The 27,500-nt window shown below is 35.8% G+C and overlaps 2 protein-coding genes across 3 annotated transcripts in view; one reads left to right on the top strand and one right to left on the bottom strand.

The window, feature by feature from the left end:
* LOC119595800 (BTB/POZ domain-containing protein 1-like) overlaps positions 1-20,529 on the top strand; it is a 24,927-nt gene extending 4,398 nt beyond the window's left edge. The window contains exons 2-11 of the mRNA XM_037944969.1: positions 296-559; positions 2,297-2,867; positions 6,618-6,839; positions 7,422-7,566; positions 7,776-7,954; positions 8,105-8,291; positions 9,196-9,326; positions 9,853-9,964; positions 16,131-16,253; positions 17,425-20,529. Coding sequence (XP_037800897.1) covers positions 319-559; positions 2,297-2,867; positions 6,618-6,839; positions 7,422-7,566; positions 7,776-7,954; positions 8,105-8,291; positions 9,196-9,326; positions 9,853-9,964; positions 16,131-16,253; positions 17,425-17,583 — 2,070 coding nt within the window. The 5' untranslated portion in view covers positions 296-318 and the 3' untranslated portion in view covers positions 17,584-20,529. The remainder of the gene's footprint in view (positions 1-295; positions 560-2,296; positions 2,868-6,617; positions 6,840-7,421; positions 7,567-7,775; positions 7,955-8,104; positions 8,292-9,195; positions 9,327-9,852; positions 9,965-16,130; positions 16,254-17,424) is intronic.
* Positions 20,530-24,082: 3,553 nt separating this feature from the next.
* The window catches only part of LOC119595799 (putative glutathione-specific gamma-glutamylcyclotransferase 2), a 9,584-nt gene continuing 6,166 nt past the window's right edge, over positions 24,083-27,500 (bottom strand). Inside the window, exons 4-5 of one of the 2 annotated variants that reach the window (XM_037944967.1) lie at positions 25,956-27,327; positions 24,083-25,377 (exon numbers count right to left, since the gene is read on the bottom strand). In XM_037944967.1, the coding sequence (XP_037800895.1) occupies positions 26,956-27,327 (372 nt within the window). In that variant the 3' untranslated portion in view covers positions 24,083-25,377; positions 25,956-26,955. The remainder of the gene's footprint in view (positions 25,378-25,955; positions 27,328-27,500) is intronic. The other variant, XM_037944968.1, reaches the window with a different exon arrangement.

The following is a 27,500-nucleotide window of genomic DNA, read 5'->3' as shown; positions in this document are numbered from 1 at the left end:
GTATGCCTATATAATATCTAGAAATAAGCATATTGAAAAGAGAGTAAATAGTATATCTACATCTATAATTGTCTGGTACTGTAATTATAATGGGAGAAAGAGAAATCCAGTTGAACACAGCATTAAAGAATTAACATCGCATATACAGGATTTATCTATATATTCATAGTATGTGGTAGATGGAGTCATGAACCTTAAAGATTGATACATGAATAGAAAACTAATAATAAATATATAGTTATAGAACTGCCAGACTAAAATTCCTATCCACTCATGAACCGTTAACATATTCTAGGGTGTATATGACTTTTTGGAGGCATGGCATGGTCTGGGAACTCCACGCCTTCCAACAGCGCCTTCTCACGCCTGCGCAATGTCCGTGACCCAGACCTCAGTTCCTCAGAAGAATGTCTAGTCTACACCCCAGCCCCTGGTGGAGGAAATAATGGTGGAGGAACGGCACACAGCTTCGTTCCCCATTCTGTAACCACATCTCCCGGGAGGCCATCGAACCACCAAGCAAATATTGCTCACTCATCTCCCTCTCCCCTTCCTTCAGGTTGGTGTATACTAGTATTTCCTTTATTTTAGAAGGTAGTGGTATTGAATACATATTTTAGCATAGGATTAGAGGTAATTGCCAGAGTCCATGTATTCTTGAGTTTGGTTTTATGCAACTTATTGTTACCCTTGTAGTTAGTTGTTTTGAATGCCTTTATTATGAATAGGGTTGAATAGCTCATGTTGTTTACATTAGATTTTTGGAAGGTGTTTCAAACTTATTTTGTTCCCTCTGAATGTTGATGATTGTTGATAAAATTCAGTGGATGGATATATGTTCTGTATAAGATGTGGAAAAATGCTTTGCAGCATAGTCCTATTGAGTGCAGAGTTTTTCATTTCAATCCCATACCGAAGTTGCATTATAAATCACACTTTTCTCTTTCATTATAAACTTGAAAATAAATATTTAAGACATCATATGTTGAATAAAATTAACTTAACATAGTCTGAGCTGTTGGCTGTAACCCTATCCTCAGCAGCCTGAAATTTTCAGCAGAAAGTCCACAAGTTAAAATCTTACACAAGTGCTTCATTTGCTTTGACTAACCTTGTTTCATCTACCGATGTAATGTAATACATCCCTTTTGTCCTGAGATCTGTGACAGTTCGATGCATATAATGTATTGGTAATATACACTTTTTTTTGTACAGAACTTTATTAATTTGTGGAAATTAATTAACTATTTCCATGAAGTTCTTCTGGTTCTAAAGGGAAAAAGAAACCCAGTACACATTCTACTCCAGTGATAAGAAGGATTAGAGTTACAAGATTTGCAAATTACAGTATACAGCTTTTTGATATTCATATAAGTACTCTTTATAATCTACTTCAATAATCTGCAGAATCAGGCACTGCTTAATTGTTTGATAGTAGTAGTTCCCACTTTACTGTGCAAAAGTATTTTGGCCTCTAAAAAGGATAAGATCACACTATTATGTTAATTTTGTCACTTCTAGATGACATGCAGCCATTACTGTGATAAGTATACCTAACAAAATTTTCAGTTTTCACTTCTGTACAATATATGAATATTTGTATATGTTTTACATATAGGTATATTTAGATGGCAGTGCATGTATATGGTGTTAGACAGTACATATATTTTTGCACCATATTTAAGCCAGAGTAGATTTCCTAATGACCCATTACTGTATATCTCAATGCATAGTTTAATGATTGCATGTTAAATAGATCATATTTTGTTTTCATTTAGTGAAGATTACTTCTGTGATAAGAATCAAACTACATTTACATTTATTACATGTGAAAATTTGGCTCTTGTTATTTTCTTATCCACTATAATTAATGCAGTGAGTGCTTTTGACATTTATATGGCAAGAGAAGTGCATGGTGTATATAGAAAAATTTACTTTTTTGGTTTGCTCTAGGAACCTGCTTCATATTTTGACAGAACACTCAAGTAATCTCTTAGTTAGCTGTAGTTTTAGATTTTTGGATATAAATTTGTTTATAATTTCCTTTTTCTTTTTTAACATTTGTTAACATTTGGCATCTGTTAACATGGAATGTGAGATAAATTCCTTAATTAACCCAAAATAATTAATAATGATAAGTTCTAAATTTATGTTGCATGGTAACTTTACTTAAAATTCTAGTATAAAAAATATTTCAGTCCTAAAATCACTTTCTTTTTTATATACAACATACATACTCATTGGAAATGCCATACCTTTCAGTACCTCCATATTTACTAAGTACCTTCTTTTGCAGGAAGTAGTACAGAGAGTAGTGCTTCTGCTCCACCACCATCCCCAGCATCGCCACCTTCGCACCCGAGCCATGTTAGCGTGAACAGCACAGCCGGATCACTGAGGAGGGCTGGCATCCCCCAATCCCCTGTAGTCCCACACCCAGTTATTGGCCCCCCCAATAACCCTGCAATCCTCCCACCCTACCTCCCCTCACAGCCCCCTGCCTCCCCCTCAGGCTTACCCCCTGCCGGCCCTCCTGTTGCCCCTCCTGGTGCCGCCAGTCCTCCCTCTCCTCCTCCTCCTCCCCCTCCGCCGCTGCCTCAGCCAGCTTCAGCACCTCTGCCATCACAGGTACCATCCTCATGCACCACACCACCACCACCTGCTTCAGCCAATACCACAGGCACCACAACTACCAGCAGCGATCCAGCCCAAGTGTCCAATGCGCCCTCGGGTGGTTGCAATAACCCCCCTGCTACCACCAGTACCAATACATCCTCTACTACTACCACTAGCACAGCTACTCCTGGCACCAATAATGGAGGACCCATGTATAACTGGCAAGCCACCATGACTACTGTTAAGGAAAGGTACTACTAAGTAACTGCTCAGGAGACGGGCCTAATCTGCTCTTTGAAGCAAACTCCCTCTAAAATTCCCACTTACTTTTGCCCTCTCATTAATTACCAGTTTTCACTCTTGGGCTTGTCGTTTCTCCTAACTCCAAGATCATGACGGGTTTTAGAGGGAGAAAAAGGCAGAGAAAGAGAGAGATAGCATGTATATTTGTGTGTGTCTGTAGATATGTAAATATATACCTGTATACAGAAGCATGCACAAGCATGCATGTGCACACACATATTCACACCGTATTCACACACACATACATACACACTCGCATGCACACACCTATTCACACACACACACATGCACACATACCCCCCCCACACACACACACAGACACACCAACACACACAACACACCACATATCACACACACAACACACACACACACACACACAACACACACACCACACACCACACACACACACACACACACACACACACACACACACACACACACACACACACACACACACACACACACACACACACACACACACACACACATGTATACACACACACATGCAAACACATGCACATATACACACACACACACACAAACACATACACACATGCAGAGAGAGAGAGAGAGAGAGAGAGAGAGAGAGAGAGAGAGAGAGAGAGAGAGAGAGAGAGAGAGAGAGAGAGAGAGAGAGAGAGAGAGAAATAGACTCACCCACTCACTCATCTGAATAAGATTAGCAGAGAAATGCATGTACCTTCATTTATATGCTTGTTTATAGCTTTAGCAAAATTGCTTATCTGTAATATGACAATAATGATATAGGTATGTAAGTAGATATTTTGTCAAACACACAGACACACTTGCATAAAGGGCATGTCCACTTTGTCTTACTTGATCCTGGCAACCAGCTTTTTCAACACAATTTCTGTCAGTTCATGGAGAAAATTGTCATATATCTGGTCACTGGTTAGTATTTTCCACTCATTAGTCTCATTTTGAAACCTATGACTTTTATCAGAATAGGTTATAACAAACTGAATCTGTTGGAAAGATCATGTGATTTATCCCATTAAGAATTGAGGATGACTGTAGTACCCAGATCTAGAACTATATGTTCCCCCTCTAATCCACATCTGCTGCTTAGATCTTTACTCCATACTGAAGAGGGACAGAGGGTATCCTCTGTTCTGATAATGATAAAGTACATCATATATCCTGTATTATCTGCATGTCACTCATTCACAAGAGTCTCTGCATGGACATGTGTGGAAAATCCTAACAATAGGAGGGACACCATAATGCTTCACTGTGTTAAAGTAGGAGTAGTGGGAGATGAGTTGGTGACTGCTAGATAGGGTAGGCATTGAGTGGAGACATCAAACACCTCGAAAGTGTTATTGCCCAGCAACATAACTATTAACCGTATATTGTGCATGTGATAAACACCATATGTAAATGAAAGTTTAATACTCCTGCAGTATGCATATGCTGGCATTAAAGTGCTTTTTTTAATGCTTTAAAATATAATGATAAGCCATTGAATTGAGAACTACCCTGCTATAAATAAACAAACAATAAGTACATTATTTATATATATTTATATGTAGCACCACCACTGCATATATGTCTACATATACACAGTGGTAGATCTACCACTATGATAATAGTAACAAAAGTAATGATAATAATAATAATAATAATGATGCAGAAAATAATCATTAGAAATAATAATTACCTTTAACATTGGCATTAAAATCCCCTTCTTGAAGTTAACAGATACTAAGGACATAGGGCTGGTTCGAAGTTCTAGGTTACACGGTAACTGAAAAATCACAGAAATAAATCATAAATGTCACCTTTTTCATAATGGCCTAGGAAATACAATGTAGCATGCACATGTGGGCCAGCACTTGAAATATTCAGATCTTAACCTACTGGTGCCATGTAATCATACTGTCTACATTTTTTTTCTCTCTCTCCATGTAATAAAATGATTACATGGAAGGTTGTTATTATAAATCTGTTTTCTGAAGAAGAAGAAGAAAAAAAAATAGAGTTTTCTTAATGGAAAACAGCTCATATACCACATCAAATAAAGTAAAGAATTTCTACATTTTACTTACCAGAAATGTTTTTTCCATGACATTACCATTTTCATAGTTTTAGATGTGTGTCTTTGTGTGCATATGTCTGTCTGCCTGTTTGTTTGTCTATTGTTTGTTTATTCATATAAAGTGCATTTAACATTATAATTGAAATGTAAAAAAAATATTTATATATCTATCGTTTTAGATTTCATTATTTTATTGTTTTGTTTTAGGGAATTCGTATTACAGGGAGATATATGATATACAACAAACAGTTGCTTTAACAATAGTAGAAGTACTATAGTAGTAGTAGTAATAATAGTAATGGTGCACAGGATTCAGGGTACACATGATTACAATGGGTTTTTTGGTACCAGGATTTTTATGATGTTAGCAGGGTGATTCACTTTATTTAGATAGATAGTTGAACAGCAGAACAAATGAAATAGACAGCCAAGAAACAAAGAAATGTAAATGCATTATATGCCAATACCTTTTTCATGCTATTTTAAATTTTCTTAAAACTGTTGTCTTTTGTTAAGAACAGAATATGCATTTTAGTAGATGATAATGACTGTGGTATACATTAACAGGTAGGATAGATCATATAATTATGTGTATATAACCTTTATTTCTGATCTTTGTAGAGAGTAAGTATATAGTAAAGGAGAACAGGGTTTTTTATAATTGTTTTTGAAAAGCAATTCATTTATTTTACAATCAATATTTAGACATTTCTTTATGAAAGTAATGATAAACATTATTACTTACAGTTTCAACAAAGTTTTTATCATTAATCAAATTCAGGTTTTCTTGATAGGAGAAATATGAGTCACTGTATCAGTAGAAGATAGTAATTAGTTATTTATCCATACAAAAGCTATGTAACATAACTGAGTAATAAGTCCTGTTATAGCTTGTCCTTTTTATAACTTGTCTTTGTCTTTTTTACTTCGGGTAATAGGCAAAAGGTCGATACTAGCTATATCTGTTGCTTATCATCAGTGATTGATTTTATATTCAATAGTATCAAATTCTTTATTTGTCAAGAATATATTGAAGAGTAGTCACACACACACACATTCACTCACTCACTCTCACTCTCTCACTTTCTCACTCTTCCACTCTCTCTCTCTCTTTCTCTTTTTCTCTCTTTCTCTTTCTCTCTCTTTCTCGTTCTCTCTTTCTCTTCTTTCTCTCTTCTCTTTCTCTTTCTCTCTCTTTTCTCTCTTTCTCTCTTTCTCTCTTTCTCTCTCTCTCTATCTCCTCCCCCTACTCTCTCTTCTTCTTCTCCTCTTCTCTCTCTCTTCTCTCTCTCTCTCTCTCTCTCTCTTCTCTCTCTCTCTCTCTTCTCTCTCTCTCTCTCTCTCTCTCTCTCTCTCTCTCTCTCTCTCTCTCTCTCTCTGTAGATATAATTAGCTTAGATATTGTAAATATATGTTGTAGCATGAAAGAAGATGTCATATTTTGTACAAAGTTCTTCTTCTTTTCTTCTTTGCTTTCCCATCTTTACTTCTTTTTATTCTAACCCACTGTACCATAGAGCCATGGGTAAGTAGTTCAATTTCTATTCATTTTTTAGACAGGAGAAGTGTATTTGTGCCTTATTTATGCCCAGATATAATGCTGACTTGTGTTTTATACACGTTAATTGAATGGTTTCAGATTTGCATTTCTGTTCAACAATGAAATATTGAGTGATGTTCATTTCCTGGTCGGCAAGGGAGACTCAAGGCAACGTATTCCAGCCCATAAATTTGTGCTGGCAGTTGGCAGTGCTGTTTTTGATGCCATGTTCAATGGGCAGTTAAGTACCCATCAGGATGAGATTGAACTGCCAGACGTAGAGCCACAGGCCTTCTTGGCACTCTTGAGATTCTTGTACAGGTGAGCAGAGAGGGGCAAAGGGGGGGAAAATGAAGATATATTTAGAATTTAAATTCACATTCAATGTTAACCCGAGAACTGCACACTCAAGAAATCTGGCAAAACTGGTGTGCAAAAAGTGACAAAAAAAAAAATTAATTAATTCAAGAAAATAGATTTTTGTGCTATTTTAGACAAGATATGCTTGCATGGGAAATTTGACATATGGATCTAAAACCCCTACAGCAAATGCTGTATGTCGCTGTCGCCCCAAACTACAGCAAATACTGTGTGTAACAGTTATCGGGTTAATGGTTGTTTGAAGGAGATAGGTGTGAAAAAGTGAGTTGAATATTTGTGTGAATGTATATGTAATACAGTGTGTGTGCTGTATAATTTTGATCCCTTAGATTTATGCACTTTGTTGTACTTAATAAGAATGAATTATTATAGTTTGCTTTTATGAAGGGTGTGTTAATTTTCATTATATAACATAAACCAATTCCTTTTATGCATTTATTAAAGATAAAGGAGTTGTTCATACCCTTCTGAACACATATCCAGTCACTAAATTTGATAAAAGTAACTTCCCACTCCATCTAGTGATGAAGTGCAGATTGGACCAGAAACGGTGATGACTGTTTTGTACACGGCAAAGAAGTATGCAGTTCCAGCTCTAGAACAAGCCTGTGTAGATTTTCTCAAGCGAAACCTCTCCTCAGATAATGCATTTATGCTTTTGACCCAGGTATAGTACCTCAAGGACTAAATTGTATACATGCATACATTTATGTTTGAATTGACTGTTTCATTTGTTTTATTTGTTCTTTGTACAACTGAAAAATGGAAAATACAATGCATTTTAAAGTTGATCTGCTTTAGAAAATTACTGAATAAAAAATATTTTAAAATTGACAAATAATGAATTGATATCTAGAACCGGATAAATTTTTGCAGGCTCGCCTCTTTGATGAGCCCCAACTGGCTGCCCTGTGCTTGGAGACAATTGACAAAAACACTGAAGATTCACTAGCGGCTGAAGGGTTCACAGATATTGACCATAATACCCTGTGTCTGGTGCTAGAGAGAGATACCTTGAGGATTCGAGAGGCCAAGCTATTTCAAGCAACAGTCAGGTAAGGTATTTGTGTTGAAAATTGTGAGGTACTTTAGTTATAGATATTGAATTTTCATGCTATTAAACTTTTTTTTTTTTTATGTAATTGGAAATAACAGGAAACAAGGAACTGAAGCTATATACCTAAAGGAATAATTCCTCCTAATAGGTGGTCAGAGGCAGAGTGTGAGCGTGAGGGCCTATCTGTAACTAGTGCTAATCAGAGACAAGAGTTAGGCAGAGCTCTGTCTCTCATTCGTTTTCCTCTCATGACTGTGGAAGAGTTTGCTCAGGGACCAGCACAGTCAGGCATTCTTACGGACCGTGAGGTTGTCCAGCTCTTTCTCCACTTCACGGCAAGTTTACGATATCTTAAATTTTCCTTTTCCTGCACCTTATTCCTTATTCTTATTGCCTTGTACCATTGAGTCATCTTTGAAAATTATTTTGAGTTCAATAGATAAATAATCTATATGACCTCTTTAAAAGGGTTTTGACTTAATAATGTAACTATTTATACTCTCTTAACCCATTGCCGACGGGTGGCATGTACGTACATGCCATGACATGTCGGGACCATCTGCCGGGGGCACGTACACACATGCCATAGAGTATGCATGGACATGCCATGAGTTTTTTTTTTGTTACAATCACGGCAAAAGATTATTTTTTTGCCAGTGAAAGTGTGATTAAGTCGGTTCTAACACTTTCTCATTTTTACCATGCAACAAACAAAAAAAATGCAACAAACCGACAATTTCAACTCCATGATGCCACACACTGCTTATTTTATTCGGACTATAGACCGAATAATGATCAACTATGGAGTCTATATAACAACAAAAATACCCTTCAGTCTCGATTTATCAGGAAGTTTGGCAAGTAGAGACTGTAAAACTGTATTTGGCATGAGTGGTCGCGCATGCTCGGGCGACGAGAAACGGCATGGGATGCTGGTATTTGGCATGAGTGGTCGCGCATGCTTGGGCGACGATATAAGCCCCCGGCAGCGAGGCCCCGGCCTCTATGAATGCTACCCGTCAATTATGGGTTAAGGTTTCTTTCATGTTTCCACAGTACAGGCCTTTTTTATAGTATTATTTTTGCCTTATTTAGCTCAAACAAAGCATCAATTTGCTTAGAAATTGCTACCTAATGTAGAATATTTTCATCAAACCAATCGAACCTATCTCTAGGCATCACTAAGTGAAAATCTACCCAATAAGGCAAATCTACGTAACAAACCTTCTCTCAATATAGGTCAATCCAAAACCCCCGGTCAACTTCCTAGATGTTCCGAGATGCTGCATGACTGGCAAGGAGCAGACAGTGTGTCGCTTCCAGCAGATTGAGTCCAGATGGGGCTATTCTGGAACAAGTGATAGAATTAGGTAGGTTACATTCGTTTGTTAGTTAATTTGTTAAGAATTAAAAGGAAGGTCATCACTATATAATTTCATTTGATTCTACATAATTTATGTCAGGAAATCTCCAACAATAATGCTAATTTATGTTTATTTAGTTCTTATGTTATCTGAATAATCAGGAAGGTTATCTAGCTAACAGTAGTCTACAAGTAGTGCTAAAGAGAATATTACTATAATTTAGCATTTTTAGGAATTTATTATTCTATGTATAATAACTATGTCATCAAATAGAAGCTGATTATAATATATATATATATATATATATATATATATATATATATATATATATATATATATATATATATATATATTATATTATATATATATATATATATATTATATATATATATTATATATATATATTATATATATATATGTTGTGTGTGTGTGTGTGTATGAAATAGATGTATGTATACATTTTTTTTCTTCTTCTTTCCTTTCTTTCTTTCTGAAATAGTGTCAGGGCTCTAACTTGAACCATAATTTACAGGTTCATAGTTGACCGTCGTATATTTGTTGTGGGTTTTGGGATGTATGGGTCCATCCATGGGCCTTCAGAGTATGAGGTGACCATCCAGATCATCCATACAGCAACAGGAAAGGTAGGAAAAGGCTTGTACTACTTGCAACAAAGTACATTATTTTTATTGGTTGGTTAATCTTTTTTTTTTTTCTTTCTTTCTTTCTTTCTTTTTCCTCTCACCCTTTTTTTCTTCTTTTTTCATTTAATAATAATGGGAAGTGCTATTAACCCAAATCCGATGGGCATAGCATGTACGTACATGCCATGCCCACTGTTAGTTTATTTACTTTATTGATTGTTTTTACACATAGATGGCTACACTTGTACTAAGTCACCGATGAGCCAATTACAAGTACTGCCTGTCTCGCCTGTTTACCCTTTTTCTTGATTTTCAGAATTGTTTTATGTTATCATATATTGCTGTTACTAATGTCTATAGCATTATAGTAATTATAATGTATATAATAAAAAAGAACACCATCGATATTCATAGCATTAGTAAAAAAAAAAGAAAAAAAAAAATCCCTACCAATTCAAGGCAAGGCAAAATCAGTAAGGCACTAGCAGACCCATCTATGTGCAGAAACTTTTCACAAAAAAATAAAAAATGAACACTATTTTCCCGGCGGCATTGAGTTAAACACAAGATTTTCTAATGCTTGACACTAACTTTATTCAATTGTTATTGGGCTTTACTATAACTCATGGGTGCCAGTTCCGTCTCTGTTTACTGTGGTTTTGTTTAATTCATTTTTGTAACAAAGTTTCACAAGTGGATATTCATTGACCCTTTGTATGCAGCTATATGTACTGTTCATTGTGAATTTTGTTGCACATAGTGGTTCCAGAAATGCTGAATCACCAAGGAGTCAATTAGTAACCCAACATAACCATATATTTTCCCCATTTCTTGAATTTTGGGGAAGTATGTTGTTGGTGTTGTTGTTGTTTTGTGCTATTAAAATCAATACTGTTATTATTATTATTATTATTGGTATTATGATTATTATAATGTTAAGGATAAATTTGTGAGATAAGTAGTAGTACTTGACTCCTTGATGACTCACTACTCCTGGGACTATATGTGTAAACAGATCATTAAATTAAAATCATAGGGTTATGGTATGTATTTCATGCCATTCCAGCACAAAGGGTTAACCTGCTGGATCTGGTTGTGTCACAGCAATGACATGGCCCAAAATACAAATATTATGGTGTGCGGCTTGTAGGCTGTGCGCACATGAACACTCGTGGGATGACAAGACAGTATTCCTCCCCTTTGCAATTTTCTTTTTTCTTTTTGTGCATAAACATTTTTAGCTTTTTTGCCCTTTTCCACTGTCCACATTTGATTTGCCTTATCCAGATGGTGATAGACTGTTTTTTTTGCACAGACTCCATATCGTCCTTCTAGGTAGAATGATGATAAGAAAAAACATTTTGTTATTTGTGTCTTTTCGTAATATTCATATTTCTGTGATGCAACCTGTGCTGTTGGTCATGGTGATCAGGAATAGGAGGCTTAGCATAGAAAGAGCATCCTCCCTGGAGCTGGGGCTCTTCCAGTCATGGCTCATGGACACTACATTCCACATTTGTTTATCAATGGAAATAATGCAAAAGCCCCTTTATAAATGTCAAATGAATCTAATCACCCTAAAAGAGGTTTGTGTACTCCTGGTTTTTCCCGTCACCCCACCCTTCAGTTGAAATGCTCACAATGGCAAGTTTACGCATCCTGGCCCACAGCCAAATTTTTCCATGACGGCATGTTCATGTCACTCGCCCCTCAAGCAAAATTTTTTTATGACGTGATGGTCATGTCATCTAAATCAAAGGGGTTAAGGAGTCTACTTGACCTTATCTGCTAAACCTATTCCTTGAATTTTCAGGGAAAAAGATAATTCTAATACTGTTGTTTTAATAACAATAGTATTTTTATTAACATTGTTATTATTTTTGTATTATTTACATTAATTGTAATAAAGATAAACATTTTTTTAAAATTCCAGGAATGAAGTAAACAGGTGATATTAGTAATTGACTCACTTGTGACGTACACTTCTGGGGCCAATCTTTGTGTAATTAAAATTAATGGAATAAAATCACAGTGGACAGTGTATGTACTCGTGATGTCAACATGGTAATGTTGATTTCCACATTCTTTCTTGTGAGATCACTTACATAAAAACTATTTGAATGCTTGCAAGGTTCATAAAGAGTAAATCAGTTGCATGTACTTCTTCTGATGTTATGACAAATAATTTAGGATAAGATCATGCTTATGGGGATCATCTCTCTTTTCTCTTTGTCGTCTTCTTGTTCCCCTTATATATGTATGTGTTGGAGCTCTGAATTATTTTTTTTTAACATTGAACCATTTGGTTCTCTGATACAGAAAAAAAAGAGTGAAAAGTGAAAAGTAGGATTCTGCTAACCCCTCCTCAGGTCAATTTTTGACCAATGAGGAGAGGGCTGGTATCATTTTATTCAGAAAGGCATTAATTTGTGTTTGCCCATTTCACTTTTTTTTGTTCATTCATTCATTCATTCATTTTATAGTTAACCAAAGTAGTGCATATTCAAATATATGGAAGCGGCTAACTTCATAGGTCCAAACATAGGTGTAGCCAGAGGGAAAAACAAAAGAAAATTAGATATTTTCATATTTAATTATTCTCATTTTCTTTGTTACTTTTATTTTTTTCTTTTCTTTTTAATGAAAACACTTCTTTATTAATTTCATACAGAAGACTGAGCTGTTTTTTGGTATACTGTAAGAAAAATATCCAATGTCCATTTCTATGGATTTAGAGGGATACTGCCTTTGCTATTATCCATCTATAGTCCCCAAGGGTTAGAGAGTGTGATTTTGAAACTGTTTTTGATTTCTGCAATAACAAGAGTATTTTGTTTCATTATGAAGTCAAGTTTGCCTGCTGTATTTGTAAGGTAGCAAGCATTTGCAAAATAAATTCTGGGAAATTTTCTGTGGGTTTTTGCACTAGCTGGCACTTGGGTTATTTTAGTCAGACACCCTGCTAAGACTGTGAGGTTTAGTACTAGTTCCTGTTTAGAAAGACCCTTACAATGATAAGGAAGGATTCTGACTTTAAGGAGCAGATGATTGGGTGACATTTCATTATATAGAGGTTTAGGTCCCCCCTGTAGGGCTTTTGCATTAGAGCTTTGTTTGTTTGTTTTTCTTCCTGTTTCCATTTTCTTTGAGAGCATATTCTTCCTTGTTATTTAAGTTATAAGTGTCTTAGCTTAGTATGTTGTAACCATAGTCATTATTTATCACAATAATCACTGCTGTTGTTGTCAGGCTGGAGAACACCAGGTAGCTAGTGATACTTTGCTTCACCCTATCGGTCATTTGATGTCATATGTTCAGAGGGAATAGCGTCTTCTCACTTATCACTTTCCTTTCTGTTATTCTGCTCACTCATCTTGCTGTGTCTGGTTTGCAAGTTTGTGTGTGTATGGGGGCGGTTAGGTCAGTTAGTAGGGATCATCAGTATTGGTATGGTTGTCTAAGGAGGAAGCTGATGGGAGAAGGTTGGTAGAAGAATGTCTGTGAGGAGGTTGCATTATGAGGGGGGATATGGTAGAGAGGGGGAGAACCATGCAATGCTGACCTGAGACTACCAGACCTATCAGATTTTCAAACACCACAACATTCCCAAAGAAGTTGAGGGTTGCTTGACAGATTTGTAGACCCAGCCAACACAAACTTGTTTGCAGTGTCAAGGATCTTTGCCTCATCTTTGTAATGTTATTATCTCTTTTTCTGCTCGTGTATTTTTTTCTTTTTTTGCCATTTTCCATGATCTATATTTGAATATAGAAATAGTGTCCTCATCAAAGCCAGCCATTGCTCACAGATGGTACATTACAGGGGAAAATAATGCAAGAACCATTTCCTGTATGCCCACTGAGTCTAATCTTTCTCTAAGATTTTTGTGCACTCATTGTGAGTCATTTCCATTATTCAGCTAATTTTTTTGTGACAGCACATTCTGATTATCCTGGCCCTTAGCCAACTTTTTTCATGGCATAATGGTCATGTCATTGGATCCAGATACCTTGCTGCTTGCACATGGACCAAAATCCAGGCATTAGGCTTACTTGAGTGGAAATTCCTAGGTGTGTGGCTTGTAGGCCAGGCCCACACAACACTAGTTTGGGGTGTCAAAACTCCTTGCCTCCCCTTTGCAGTGTTATTATCTATATTTCTGCATAAGCATTTTTTATCATTTTCCAGCGCGTATAATTGTCATTTAATATAGTATATGAATGAGATAATAGATTGTTTCCTAGCACAGATTCCATATCATCTCTCTAGGTATTCTGTAAATGCCCACCGAGTCTAATCACCCTCCAAGAGCTTTGTGCACTAGTTGCGAGTCATTCTAGTTTACCTCACCCTTCAGCCATAATTCTCATGCCAGCCCTCAGCCAAATTTTTCATGATGGTATATTCACAGCACCTGGCCCACAGCCAAAATTTTTCACAACATGATGGTCTCTTCACCCGGATCTAAGGGATTAAATGGACATAGTGTTGGATGGCTCCATGTGTGTCTGTGTTCCACCTTTTTTTCAATTTATTGATAAATTTTGTGATAGGCATCAAGATTTCCTGCCTTTAACTCAATGCCAATGGGTATCAGAAATCTCTGAGTGTCATAATTTCTGGTGATTTCTGGCAACATCTTGATGCTGGGCACAGGAGTCTGTACATGTAGCGGAAATTCCCGCTCTGGCGCGTCACTGTGTGTATAGCCGTAACCCGCAGACCAAGCGATATGTTATGACACCTGCACAGTGACCCATCGGGATGGGGTTAAACAAGTGGATTCCAGTCTGTTGAGAGCACCTCTGTTGTTGCTGTTGTTGTAAAAATTATATTTTGCTTTTTTAATAGATTGTTTAATATGTGATGTTAATCATTATTTTCAGTTCATGGAATGTCTAGCATCAGACAGTTTAATAGCAATATTCTGTGCTTTGGCTATATCCTCAGGGTCATAATGTTTTCTAAGTTATTCAAAAAGTATCATCCTAGGCCACGTCTTTTCAGTCAAAAATCAGTACAGTATCATATTCTTAGCAGTTGTTACCAAAGACATTGCTACACTGTCAACACTACATTCACTGCTTACACTATTTGCTTATTTGATAATTCACCTCATCATTACCCTGATTGGGGAGTGGACAGGCTACTGGGGCATAGGGGTGGCGCTAGGGAGCAAATCACCCTGAGCAAGGGTCTGTCATGACCTGGACTACAATAGGGTTCATATCCTTGGGCAAATGTCTGGCCAGGGCCCTATGTAGGGGGCTTATTACCCATGAGTCAAGGGTATCCTGCTACTCTGAATAGATGAGAAAGCATCCCGAGTCAGCCCCTCGGCTGACCTTTTGCTACCTAGGGGAGACAGTCAGATTCTGCTCTGACTTTGCAGGCACACATGTAGCCATGGTTAGTGCTTTAGCTGCTATAGAGCAAACACAAAGTAGGTATTGATACCACAGCATCTTCACACAAACAGACAGTCCAATTTTACTCAATAGGAATACATGAAAAGAGTTTCTTTTTCCTTCTGTCTTTTTGTCTTCTCATATCAGTTTATTTAACCCATTGCCAACAGGCATGGCATGTATGTACATGCTGTGCCCACTGTGAGTTTGCTTTATTAATTGTTTTTACACATAGATGGCTACACCTGTACTAAGTCACCAATGAGCCAGTTATGAGTACTGCCTGTTTCAGCCATTGACCCTTTTCCTTGATTTACGAAAATATTTTGCGTTATTTTGTTTTGTGTTACTAATGTTTATAACATTATAGTAATTATAATGTTCATAATAAAAGTAACACCATCAGTATTCATAGCATTAGTAAAAAAAAATGTTTTTCCTGCCAGTTCAAGGAAAGGAGAAATTAGGTAAGGTCAAAAGGTCTACTAATTGACTCCTTTGTGGCTAGCAGAGCCAACTATGTGCAGAGACATTTCACAAAAAAAAAAAAAAAAATGAGCACAGGATTTTCCCCTTTTTTTATGCATTTTCCCAGTGGCAAGTGGTTAAGTTGAGAAATGACTGAAAGAAGAAAAATGTCAGGTGCATACTAAACAATGATATTGGTCATTTCAGCACACTTGTTGGGATCTTATACATTTATCCTGAGAGAAAGAATCCAGTAATGTGCATGGCTTATACTTTGTGTTGATTTTTAGGTGTGTGCAAGCAACGACACAAACTTTACATCTGATGGTTCTGTGAATACATTTCGTGTCATGTTTAAGGAGCCCGTTGAGGTGCTGCCCAACACTAACTACACTGCTTATGCTACACTGAAGGTGAGTCTGGTATCAAAATACACTTGCACCAAGATTCAATTTTTTGGGTTAATGTTTTTAACCAGTACTAATTGATTTTTCTTATCTTTGCAAATGTATGTAATGGACTACTTTCTCTGTCTTTTATACCTTGCCTATTTGCATGCATTGAAAGATGAAACTTGGTTGAATGAAAAATGCGGTATACACCACTTCTTACTGGACAATACATTTCAGAAGAATATAGGCAACTTATTCAACCCATTCATGCCAAATGACTACTTATCATGTCACGGCAAACTGAACCAAATGCCAGTTGACTAGCACCCATCCCATGCACAGTCAAGCCTGCTCTGAGTTGTTCACTTATTTGGCTCCAACTGCAGTCATTGAGGAGATGCAGAGAGTAGTGTAAACATTTATTTCCCACACTTCTGGATTTTCACTTATATGACTGACTGCACAAAGCCCAGCATGAGGCTTAGTATGGTATGGGGAAATCCCATCATGAGGATGTTAATTGATATTTCCTCAGGGTATATGAATTCTTCAAAATCTCTAGACAGACACTGTTGCATGCAAATAAGGCAATTACAGTGGTGGCATGTAGATTTAGTAGATAGGGTAAAATACAGGTAAGGAAAAAAATCTTGACATGATCAAAATGTATGAGCTAGATAGCTAGTATTGTATCTATCATGCAGTATTTGAAATTATTCTAAGCTCCTTTTAAACCCAATGCCACCAGGGATGGCATTTAAGAGTAGATGCCATGCCCACACATAGATGGCTCCACAAGTACTTATTCTCCAATTTACCTTTTCATTGATTTTCGAAAATATTTTGATAGCAGCATTAATATTGATAGCATTAGGGGGGTAAAAATCCCAAAAATTCAAGGTGAGGTCATGAGGTCAACTAAGTGACAACTTGGTGGCTAAACACTTGTGAAGCCTTCTATGTGTAGAGACATTTCTTGAAACAGTACTACAGTGAACACTACATTTTCCAAGTAGGATTAGGTTAATATGATAATGGGATACAAATTTGCATATGGATCCTATAAATAAAAAGATCTAAGTAAATAATGGAAATAATGTATATTATTAAGTGCAAATAAATTTCTCATGGTGAGTTGGTACTGAATCTAGTATTTATATTTGTTGCTTATATACATTTTTGGCATATTCAGGGTCCAGATTCTCACTACGGAACCAAAGGAATGCGTAAGGTGGCAGTGGAATGTCCATCAGGTGACAGAGCAACCTTCCAGTTCACATATGCAGCTGGAAATAACAATGGTACATCCGTTGAAGATGGACAGATCCCAGAAATCATCTTTTACACTTAGATATGATAAAAGAATGGAGAACCAAAAAAGAATTATGGTTGTGTAATATATTTGATACGTACTGCAGTCCCTGCAGATAACATATTTGCAATTTTTTTAGTTAGTAGTAATTTTTTCCTCTTTTTCTCTTTTTTTCTTCTTCTTTTTTCTCTCTTTCTTTTTGTTTCTTTTCCTTTTTTTCTTTTTCTTTTTTTTTTCTCTCTCTTTTCCTTGCTAGATACCAGCACTGTATTAGGTTGGGGAGATAGGGGTTCATAAAAACAATGGTTATGTTCATGCCTTTGGTTATGATTTAGATAACTTTGGCAGGGGAAGAAGTCGTAAAGGTGAGAGTTCTTGGACGTGTTAAGTCATTATTACACAGTGCTAATGATACCAAATCATGCTTTGCATTGGACTGGGAAAACCTTATAACTACAGAAACTTATTTTACATAGAAAATGTGCCATATAACAGCTACTGTAACTAAGCCTCTGTAAACTGATTTTAGTATACTAGAGACCTACTTTAGAAAAAGAAAAGAAACAAAAATCTTTCCCCTATTTCCTTTTGGTTATATTTGAGATTCTTGGAGGATTAAAATAAAGGTAGGTTAGGGGTGTTCAGTAGAGGGAACATAGTGATGTTACTGGGGCATAGAACCAAAAATTTATATATTAGTAAAAGATGCTTGAATCTCAAAAGTGTCCTGATGATGAAAATTGAATATTTAAAAGGGGAAGTAAGAGAGGTCTTTTTATGTTAATGATAATATGCCAATATTTCTGGTATGGTGATTTTGCAAAAAGTTGTTGTAATAAACCATGACACTTTGCTCAATTTGAATATTTTTTTTTTTTTATATAACTTGCCATAACAAACAAGAAAGCGTTTTTTTTCTGTAAAAATAAAAGATATATGAAAATATTGAGAATGTGGCATTTAAATATGTATAAGATTATAATTTGGTAAAACCACCAGTTATTTTGACATAGCATAAAATGAGAGGGCTCAGAATACAGACAATTTAATGTAGTCAAATAAGAATATCAATGTATTTGTCAACAAGACTTGTATAATATGTGTAATGTTGATCATGATGGTCCTGATGATATTTGTAGGAATGGGTAAAGTGACTGTGATGCATGTAACCATTATGGTGGACAAATAGTGAGGAGTTATTGCTCATATTTATTTTTTGAAATAGCGGCTCTGCAGCAAAAGAAAATAAAGTACTATATAAACATCTTGAGTATCTTGAATGATTTCAAGAAGTGTAGAAGTGTATGAGTTTGATGCAGTTGAAGGTGCTCTGAGTAAATAAACTGTGTGAACCAAGAATATTGTTGTTAAGAAATTGAGTGACTTGCTCGATAGAGATTGAATTACATGCAGTTTGTCCAAGACAGCTTTCAGGATAGTCTGTGTGATCTTTTGAATCTGATAGGTAGATGGTTGTGTATTTGTGTGTCTAGTTTTGAAGTTAAAGACAGGTCAAGGCAATGTATTATATATGTTGCTGATGTTTGTTCATCTTGATTATAAAATGATTTCCTGAAGGGTAACAAATAAATATTTGTGTATAGAATATGGAAATGTTAACTCATAGGTATATCAGTGTGTTTGTGTTTACTTACCAGCTTGTACAAATATATAAATATATCACTCATATATACAAGCTGATCTATATACATACACACCTACATATGCATACATATAAATATAAATATACACATATACATGGTCTCATATAGCATCTGAGAACTCCCCCTGTATCACACAATATACATATGCACCTACATTTACATTCACAAACACATATATGTGTATATTTAGTTTTTTGTATGCATAAGTGCATCTGTGTAGACACTTTTTCTGACTCCGACGCCTTTTAGGAATATCAATGGACCAAGAATCTCTTCTCTTAAATGTCGATAGTAAATGCTGTCTTTGGTGTCTTTTTTGTCTTGAAGGAAGATATTATTGACCATATCTGAATGAATTATGTTTAGCAAAGATAATTCATTGATGAAAATGTTATATTCTCTGTAGGAGGGGATTTGTAGGCAAGACCAATTATTGTGGAATTATTGTGATGTCCAGAATTGTAGTGATGATTGCTCTTCCATGTTAGTATTATTTTCTTCTTCCTTCTCTTCTTCTTCTTCTTCTTCTTCTTTCTTCCCCTTGCTCTTTCTCCTCCTCTTTCTTTTCCTCTTCTTTTCCTTCTTCCTCTTCTTTTTCTTCAGTGTATGAGACTGGTTCATACATCTGCAGCCAAGTGAAAGATATATTAGAAAAAAAAAATTATCCTTAAAAAGTAAAAATTTCTAGTGACACACCTCATACTTTCAACATTTTAAGATGTGTTCCAAGTCCTAGACAGTTTCATTTACATGATGTCTTATGCTGCAGAAGGGATCACCAAAACAAAGAAGAAGTAAGTAGTCATATGGTGCTGCAAGTTCATACTCACATGGTATCACAGGCCAGTGTAGTTGTCGAGAAGGATCCAAGGGAGCCTTAATTTTACTGTGAGTTTTCACTCAGTTAGTGTGCTTTGAGTTCCTCCAGTATGGTTGTGTATTGCATCTAAGTATAGATTCACTCTTTTTTTTTTCTGTCTGTCTCTCCAGTATGTATATAGAGAAAAATATGTTTTTGTTATCAATATAATCACTTGATGCTCTCTTGTATATCCCAAATAATGCTAAAGTCCAAGTCAGGAGTAAATGCAAAAGCATACGTATTTTTTTTCATATATATCTCAGGTCTGTGTTACAGATTCATGTACTTTGATGAAGTATGGAAGATTTCATAGCAAGTGAACATGTCCAAAGCAGTAACTGCTTCATTATAAATAAAAATTGATTGTCATCCAATGTATACATATATGAATAAACACACACGCACACACGCACACGCACACGCACACACACACACACACACACACACACACACACACACACACACACACACACACACACACACACACACACACACACACACACACACACACACACACACACACACACACACACACACACTCACTCACTCACTCACTCACTCACTCACTCACTCACATACACTTACATACACTTACATACACTTACATACATACACACACACACACATACACACACATACTCACATACACACATACACACATACACACACATACACACACAAACACACACATACACACACACACACACACACAACACCACACAACACACACACACACCACACACACACAACACACATACACACTCACAACACACACACACTACACACACACACACACACACACACACACACACACACCATCACACACCACACACACACATACACACACGCACACAGCACACACACACACACACACACACACACACACACACACACACACACACACACACACACACACACACACACACACACATATATAATCTTATATGCAGCTTGTACCCTTGGTATGTTTGTAAACAAAATAGTGATATAATCCATAGTTTTAAGTTTTTGCTGGTTTCCAAAACCAGATAAATAACAAAGTGTAATCAAATGAAGCATCCATTAAGACAGGTTGTATACTCTTTTAGATATGTATTTGAAAGAAAGCAAGATTCTCAACTGAAGAGGCATTTTAGTGTATCATTGTATTGCTCTTGCAAATGACTTCTAATGCTATTTTTTCCCCCATTTCAGGGAATAATACAGTATTTATGTTTTGTTCCATGAATATAGGTACTATGTAACTTCACATGATGTAGAGATACATCACCTATCTACAGTAAATATTCTAGTCAGCAGCTACAAAACTCTGCATATTTTTGTTTTCTGTTTCCATCCAAAGTGTACATTTTTTTCTTCTTTTTTTTTTCTTTCATTTCTTGATCTTTTATTCAGAATATACTCCTCAATGATTTTGTTGTAAGTTTCTCTGCATGTCCTGTGCAATCCTATAAAGAAATGTGAAATTGCCAAACCTTGATGTGTGCTAGTTACAATATAAATTTTCTTCTTTGGCAGATGATGTTTGTTTTATTTCCAATACCCTATGGAATTTTTGGCTTTTGTCTTTGTTTTTTAAGGAAGGAATATAAGTACACAAAAAAGTAAAAACTTGGTTTCTTTTAGAAAAATCACTGATACTCTGTTATACTAATTTATGACACAAGTTCTTAAGATACATTGCCAAGGTGACGAAAAACATTCAATTCAGCTGAAATGTTCTATTAAATGAAAAAGGTAATAGACTCCTTTCATTCACTTTTCATCTTTTTCTTTTTCTTTCATTCACTTACCATTTCCAATACCAACCATACTGCTGTACAACAGTTGACTTGTACCATCCAATTAACCCCCATTCTTTACCCTTCTGATCCTATGCCTTCTTTTAGTGCTACATGACCCTTGATAGTTTTAGCACTTTTATTTTGATTTTTAACAATCAACTATACTTTTATTCATATCCAAAATGCCTTGAATCATAAAGTTTATGTAAACTTAACCTACTGGATTCAGGTGCCTCACAGTGGCAACTCTTGGATGTGCAGCTTGTAGGCCCAGCCCACACTAAGACTCCTTGCCTTTCCTTTGCAAAATTTTCTTTTTTTTTACCATTTTCCAAGATCTCTAATAATCATTTCATTCCCTTTTTTGTGACAAGATCTGGAGCCCATTGTTGAGGATTCCCCCTCCCTTGGGAGCTATGTTTGAAAGGATTAAAGGCTATTTTTTGTCCAGCTAAGTGGAATCAATTTTTTGTGATCCCCCTGCAGCCTCCCTTACTCAACACCTTCCTCTTCCAACAATATTTCCAAAAATAAGTACACAAAGTTTCCTTCCACAACCAACTCAATCAGTCTCACCTTGTCACAGTTGCAACCAAGTCCCAAGCTCAAACATTGTCTACCCTGACTGATCTCACTGGTAATCCTATTCCTGCCCTTAATACTTGTACCAGAACTGTTTCCATCTCCCCAGCAGATTTCCTTGTCTATGAAAGGGATTGGTCAGGTTGTGGAAGTGCCTTGCTAACCTTTCTTGTTGACTATGATGCAGTATCAGTACACTCCTATAAGTCCACCAATATTAATAAGATTACCATAGCCTCTCCCATGATGTTTAAATTGGAGGAGAGACCTATCCTTTATGTGTCCAGCTTGTTAATTAATGATTGTTCAAAATGCTTAGCACAAGCATGCATGTGTGCCAATTGTAGTGGTTCCCACAATGTAATTTATAGGGACTACCCTACCTACAAGTTTGAGTCCGAGGTGGCAGTTCTCAGATGCAAACTTGGCCTCACTTTACGGGAGGCCAGACAGGAAGCATGCTGATGAGACTTCTATTGCCCTTCAATCATGTGCTGTCCTTTGCTCCACCTATCTTCCTCCTAAAATGTTTCTAAATCTCCTCCAGTATCTATTCCTCCTACTCCTTATGTTCTCACTTCTACCCCCTCCCTCTACCAGTCAAATACTATTGCCATTCTAAATCCAAACATTTTAATTTCTACTAATTCCTTGGTGCCTACTCCTCCTTCTTGCTCTACCCATCACACCAGACAATCTAAACATTCTACCCCATCTTCTACCACACCATTTCTTATTCCTTCCCCCCCCCAATCCCTTGCTCGTTGTTGTTGTGGGGGGGCTTGGGAAATGGGGACTGAGGCCCAGTATAAGGATCACCCCTGCCTTGGTCCTCAGCCCTCACCTCAACCAATTTTGCATGGTCTTTTCCTCTCCTTTCCTTTTCCTTTTCTTCATCCCCCGTTCTGTCCACTTATCCTAATCAGTAAACTCATTTTTGCCATTTTCACCACAGTACTTTATCATAATGCTCCCTATTCCCTTAACCCTTCCCTCTAACAACCTTTACCTTGTACTATACCCCATCAGCTCCCCCTCTCAACCCTTTTCACCCTCTAGTATTGTTCAACCTATAACTTTGCCCTAATCATTAACTCATTCCTAACTCTTTTCTCTACTCTAATTTACCATAGCACCATATGACCATTGATGTTATATAGCACTTTGCCCACTGAAGCTATCACACTATCACTATATTTTGAATAAGCTGCTAATGACCTTAGATGTTGGTGCAGCAGAAAATTTTTAATAAATAAATAAAATACCTCTTCCTCTGTCTCTCAAACACCTGTCTCATTTTTTCCCTCTCATTTTCCATACTATTTTCACTGGGCACATTCCATATTATCTCCCTTGGTAGTCTACAACTCTTTGTAATAACAAAATGAGACACTATTTTTTTTTTTATTATTATATTCATCTTTCTATATTTTCTGCAACAAACCCTGTTCCACCAGTCACAGCATAGAAATAGGGTCCTCCCTGGGCCCTGCACAATTTCCAGCCGTGGCTCCACTCTTTTTAACCAGAGGAAAATTTTCCAGGACAACATCTTCCTGTTTCCTGAACCTCAGCAAATTCTTTCATGATGTCACAGTCACATTACCCAGATCCAATAGGTTAAAAACAGCAACAGAAAAAAAAAATCTTTATAGTGAACATTACTTCTTTATTTACTACAATCTGGAAAGTCATTCAATAGCGTGCACATAATGTCATCATCATCCTGATATTAGAGCACTTGCACAAATAAATAAAAAAGTGCACCTAGGAGGAATTTCAGCACCAGCACTTGCTAAGGAATAGTTCATAGGGAGATCTCATCAAGAGATACTGTACTTTCTGGTCTGGTATTTGATGTGCAGTAATACCTGCAAAACTAGATTGTAAAAGGTGGCCTCAACTGACTCTTGTGGACTTTAAAAGACCACAAAAATTTTAATTCTCACTATTAACCTTAAAACAAATATTCATGAAAGTCAAGTCCATAATGCCTTCTAGAAACTTTATCTTCATTGACAAAATCTGTTCCAGTATATATGATCATCAAACTCACAGTCCTTCTACAAAGCACATTTTTTAAATAGTCTTAAAACTTGGGAACTGGATAAATTAGAAGTTTGCATCATTTACAAAATATAAAAAGAATATAGTATTTGGTTTATGATGATCACAAGGTAACTGAGAATAATAATAATGAATAATAATATTTTACACTCATGTCACAATTTCCATTTTTGTGATGTATCACAGTTTTAAGCAAGAAATGAAATATTTGGAACTGATTTTACTTTCCCAAGTTTATTTTTGTCTATTAAAATCCCTCATTCTTGAAATATAACATAAATCACGAAACATTAATAACAATGAATAAACCCCACACGTCACAATGAAGTTATCACATTCATTTGCATTTACTGAACATAATCACTTCAGATTATATGTCCTTATCCTTAACTGTAACTCATTTAAACAAAATTAAACATAGAGGTCAAAATGCATTCCTTTTCCCTCCTTGTCTCCTAATATCTACTGATTTCTCCATAAAGAAAATTAGTTGTAAATGCAAGTTACAAAAAAAACACAATTCCATAACAGAATCCAATCCTTTTTCCATAAAGAAAATTAGTTGTAAATGCAAGTTACAGAAATAACAATTCCATAAAAGCATCCAATCCTTTGTTATACTTTACTCTCTTTCAAGTATGAAGTTCCACATTCTACAACCTTTAAGTCTTTTGACTGCTATTTTCTGTGATACTTTTCACTTTATTTTCTATGCTATATAAGTGATTGTCATTTATATTCAGTGACCTCATAGTCTGAGCTAGCTGGAAAAGATACTCCTTATTTGAACCACTCGGTCCGGCAGCTGATGCTATAATCTGGGCAATCTCATCTTCTTTTGTTGGGCCTGTATAAAAGGGGTTTGTTTCTGAACCTGAAAGAAAATGAAATTCAAGCTTAAATTACTCATCTCTTTAGAATTTTCTTCCCTAGGACTAAACAAATGAATTAAATTTGTAAGTGTAATAAATAACCATTTTGTAATACATTTGAAAATTATGCTTCACTTACTACATTACTACTGTATTTAATATATATTTGTTTTTATGTTGATGCAATTGAAAGTTAGGTAACCACAATATGGGTAATATCATGAAATACTTTACTACCTGCAATTTGGTAATCACTTAAAATTGATGATCATTCAAAATTTGATGATTTACTTAAAATTGGATTTATGGCATTAACTTCTTGTAACCAAATTTAATCACTACTGATTTTCTTTTAGACCTTAATTACCATTAACAATAAATTCCAAATTCTAAAAGCTAATAATCACATTACAAGAGAATATCCAAAATCTAAAAGCTTCAGAGTTTCAGAATAAATTATTGAGTGTATATAATAAGTTCACAGGACTTCAATCTAGCCTCTTTACATTACATCTCAAATTCTTGCAAGAAATATTTAGCAAACAAATGGTTCAGACTTTAAGAAAGAGGGAAAAATTACCTAAATATATAATAAGTTCCCAGGGTTTCAACGCAGCCTCCTGAGGGAAGAAGGTGACTGGTGTGCGCTGGTATCCATCCTTTTCCCTGTGGTCCAGATGGGCCATCACTTCCTCCTGCTTTTCTTCGCTGATCTTATAAGCTACACCCCAAACCTTTTCCTACACATTGAAGGAATGTTAAGGATTTCAATTAGGACTGTGAGGCTTAGATTTTTCTTGTAAGTCCTGACTTTTTCCAATTAATCTTTACATAACTCAGGAGATTTAGCTCTTTGATTTTGAAAATATCAAAAGTGAATTCAAAGTTTCACCATATTTATCTATAAACAAAAAAAATAATTCTACCACAAAATATAAAACAAATCTTCATATGAATAGAGAAGTATATAAAGAATCTGTTGTAAAATACAAGCCTCATATTTTATGATAAAACTACAAGACAACAATAAGGCTTTTAATATAGAGAAAAAATCATATTTCATTCACTGTAGTACCTATTTTTTGTCAATTTTTAAAAAGTTGCACATACAATAATTCATGTCCTGTAACATCCTTATAACAGATCAATCCTAAAAAATATATAAACTACAAAAATATTTTATCCCTGAAACTTACAGAGTAAATTTATACAGCAATATCAATTAAACATTCTTGATGTGAATATCAATAACAAATTTTAATCTCAGACTGAAACAATTATCAAGAACTTTATCACTGTTAATAATGCTAGTGCCAAGAGTTTTTACTGGAATAATTAAACAAAATAATTACTACAATATATATATATGTACACTCTAATCATTGTCCTTCCAAGCAAATATATAGAGATAAAATACATTCCAGGAAGAAGTATGAAGATACATTTTCATATAAGGAGCATTTCATTTGTACTGAACCTGCACAAATATCACTTTATACATCAATCCCAAATGCCAAGATATCCTGCCTGATGTATGTTTTGTATAGATCTAAAATGTTTCAATCATTCTCAGTTTGTGATTACATTATCTTTTCAGCTAAAATCTTTTTTACTGCCTCCTCCAACTGGAACAGGTGATCATCTCTGGCTTCTGGTACCTCCTCCCGCATGAAATTTGCCAGACGAAATAGGTATTCTGAATTTGCACCTGAAGGACCGTGACTGTCAGCTATCTGCTTTGCCATGCTAAGGATTGGGGCATCTTCCAATAGGAATTCACTCTGTTTACTCCCCAGAAACACCAACACACTTTCTGATAACATCTGATCACTGGGAGAGTACAAAGTTAGGCTTTTTCTATTGGTAAAGCGTTGCTCTCTTATGTTTAAGCGTTCCATCACATCACTCTCTTTGTCAGGTGAGATTTCATAGGCAGCTCCCCAGACTTTTTCCTGAAGCACATTAGGCCTCATAATAAAGCATTTAGGATACATATCTGAATGGACTGCAAAGAAATATGTGCAAGACTACTAATGGTTAATATATTACACAAAAGATATAAATACAGTAAATACTGTAAAGTTCTAAAACTATTGGTGCTTGTCATGCTTCTGATTATTATAAT

The sequence above is a fragment of the Penaeus monodon genome, chromosome 36 (assembly GCF_015228065.2).
Source record: "Penaeus monodon isolate SGIC_2016 chromosome 36, NSTDA_Pmon_1, whole genome shotgun sequence".
NCBI classification, from domain to species: Eukaryota; Metazoa; Arthropoda; class Malacostraca; order Decapoda; family Penaeidae; genus Penaeus; species Penaeus monodon.
This window is presented reverse-complemented; position numbering and strand designations above follow the sequence as displayed.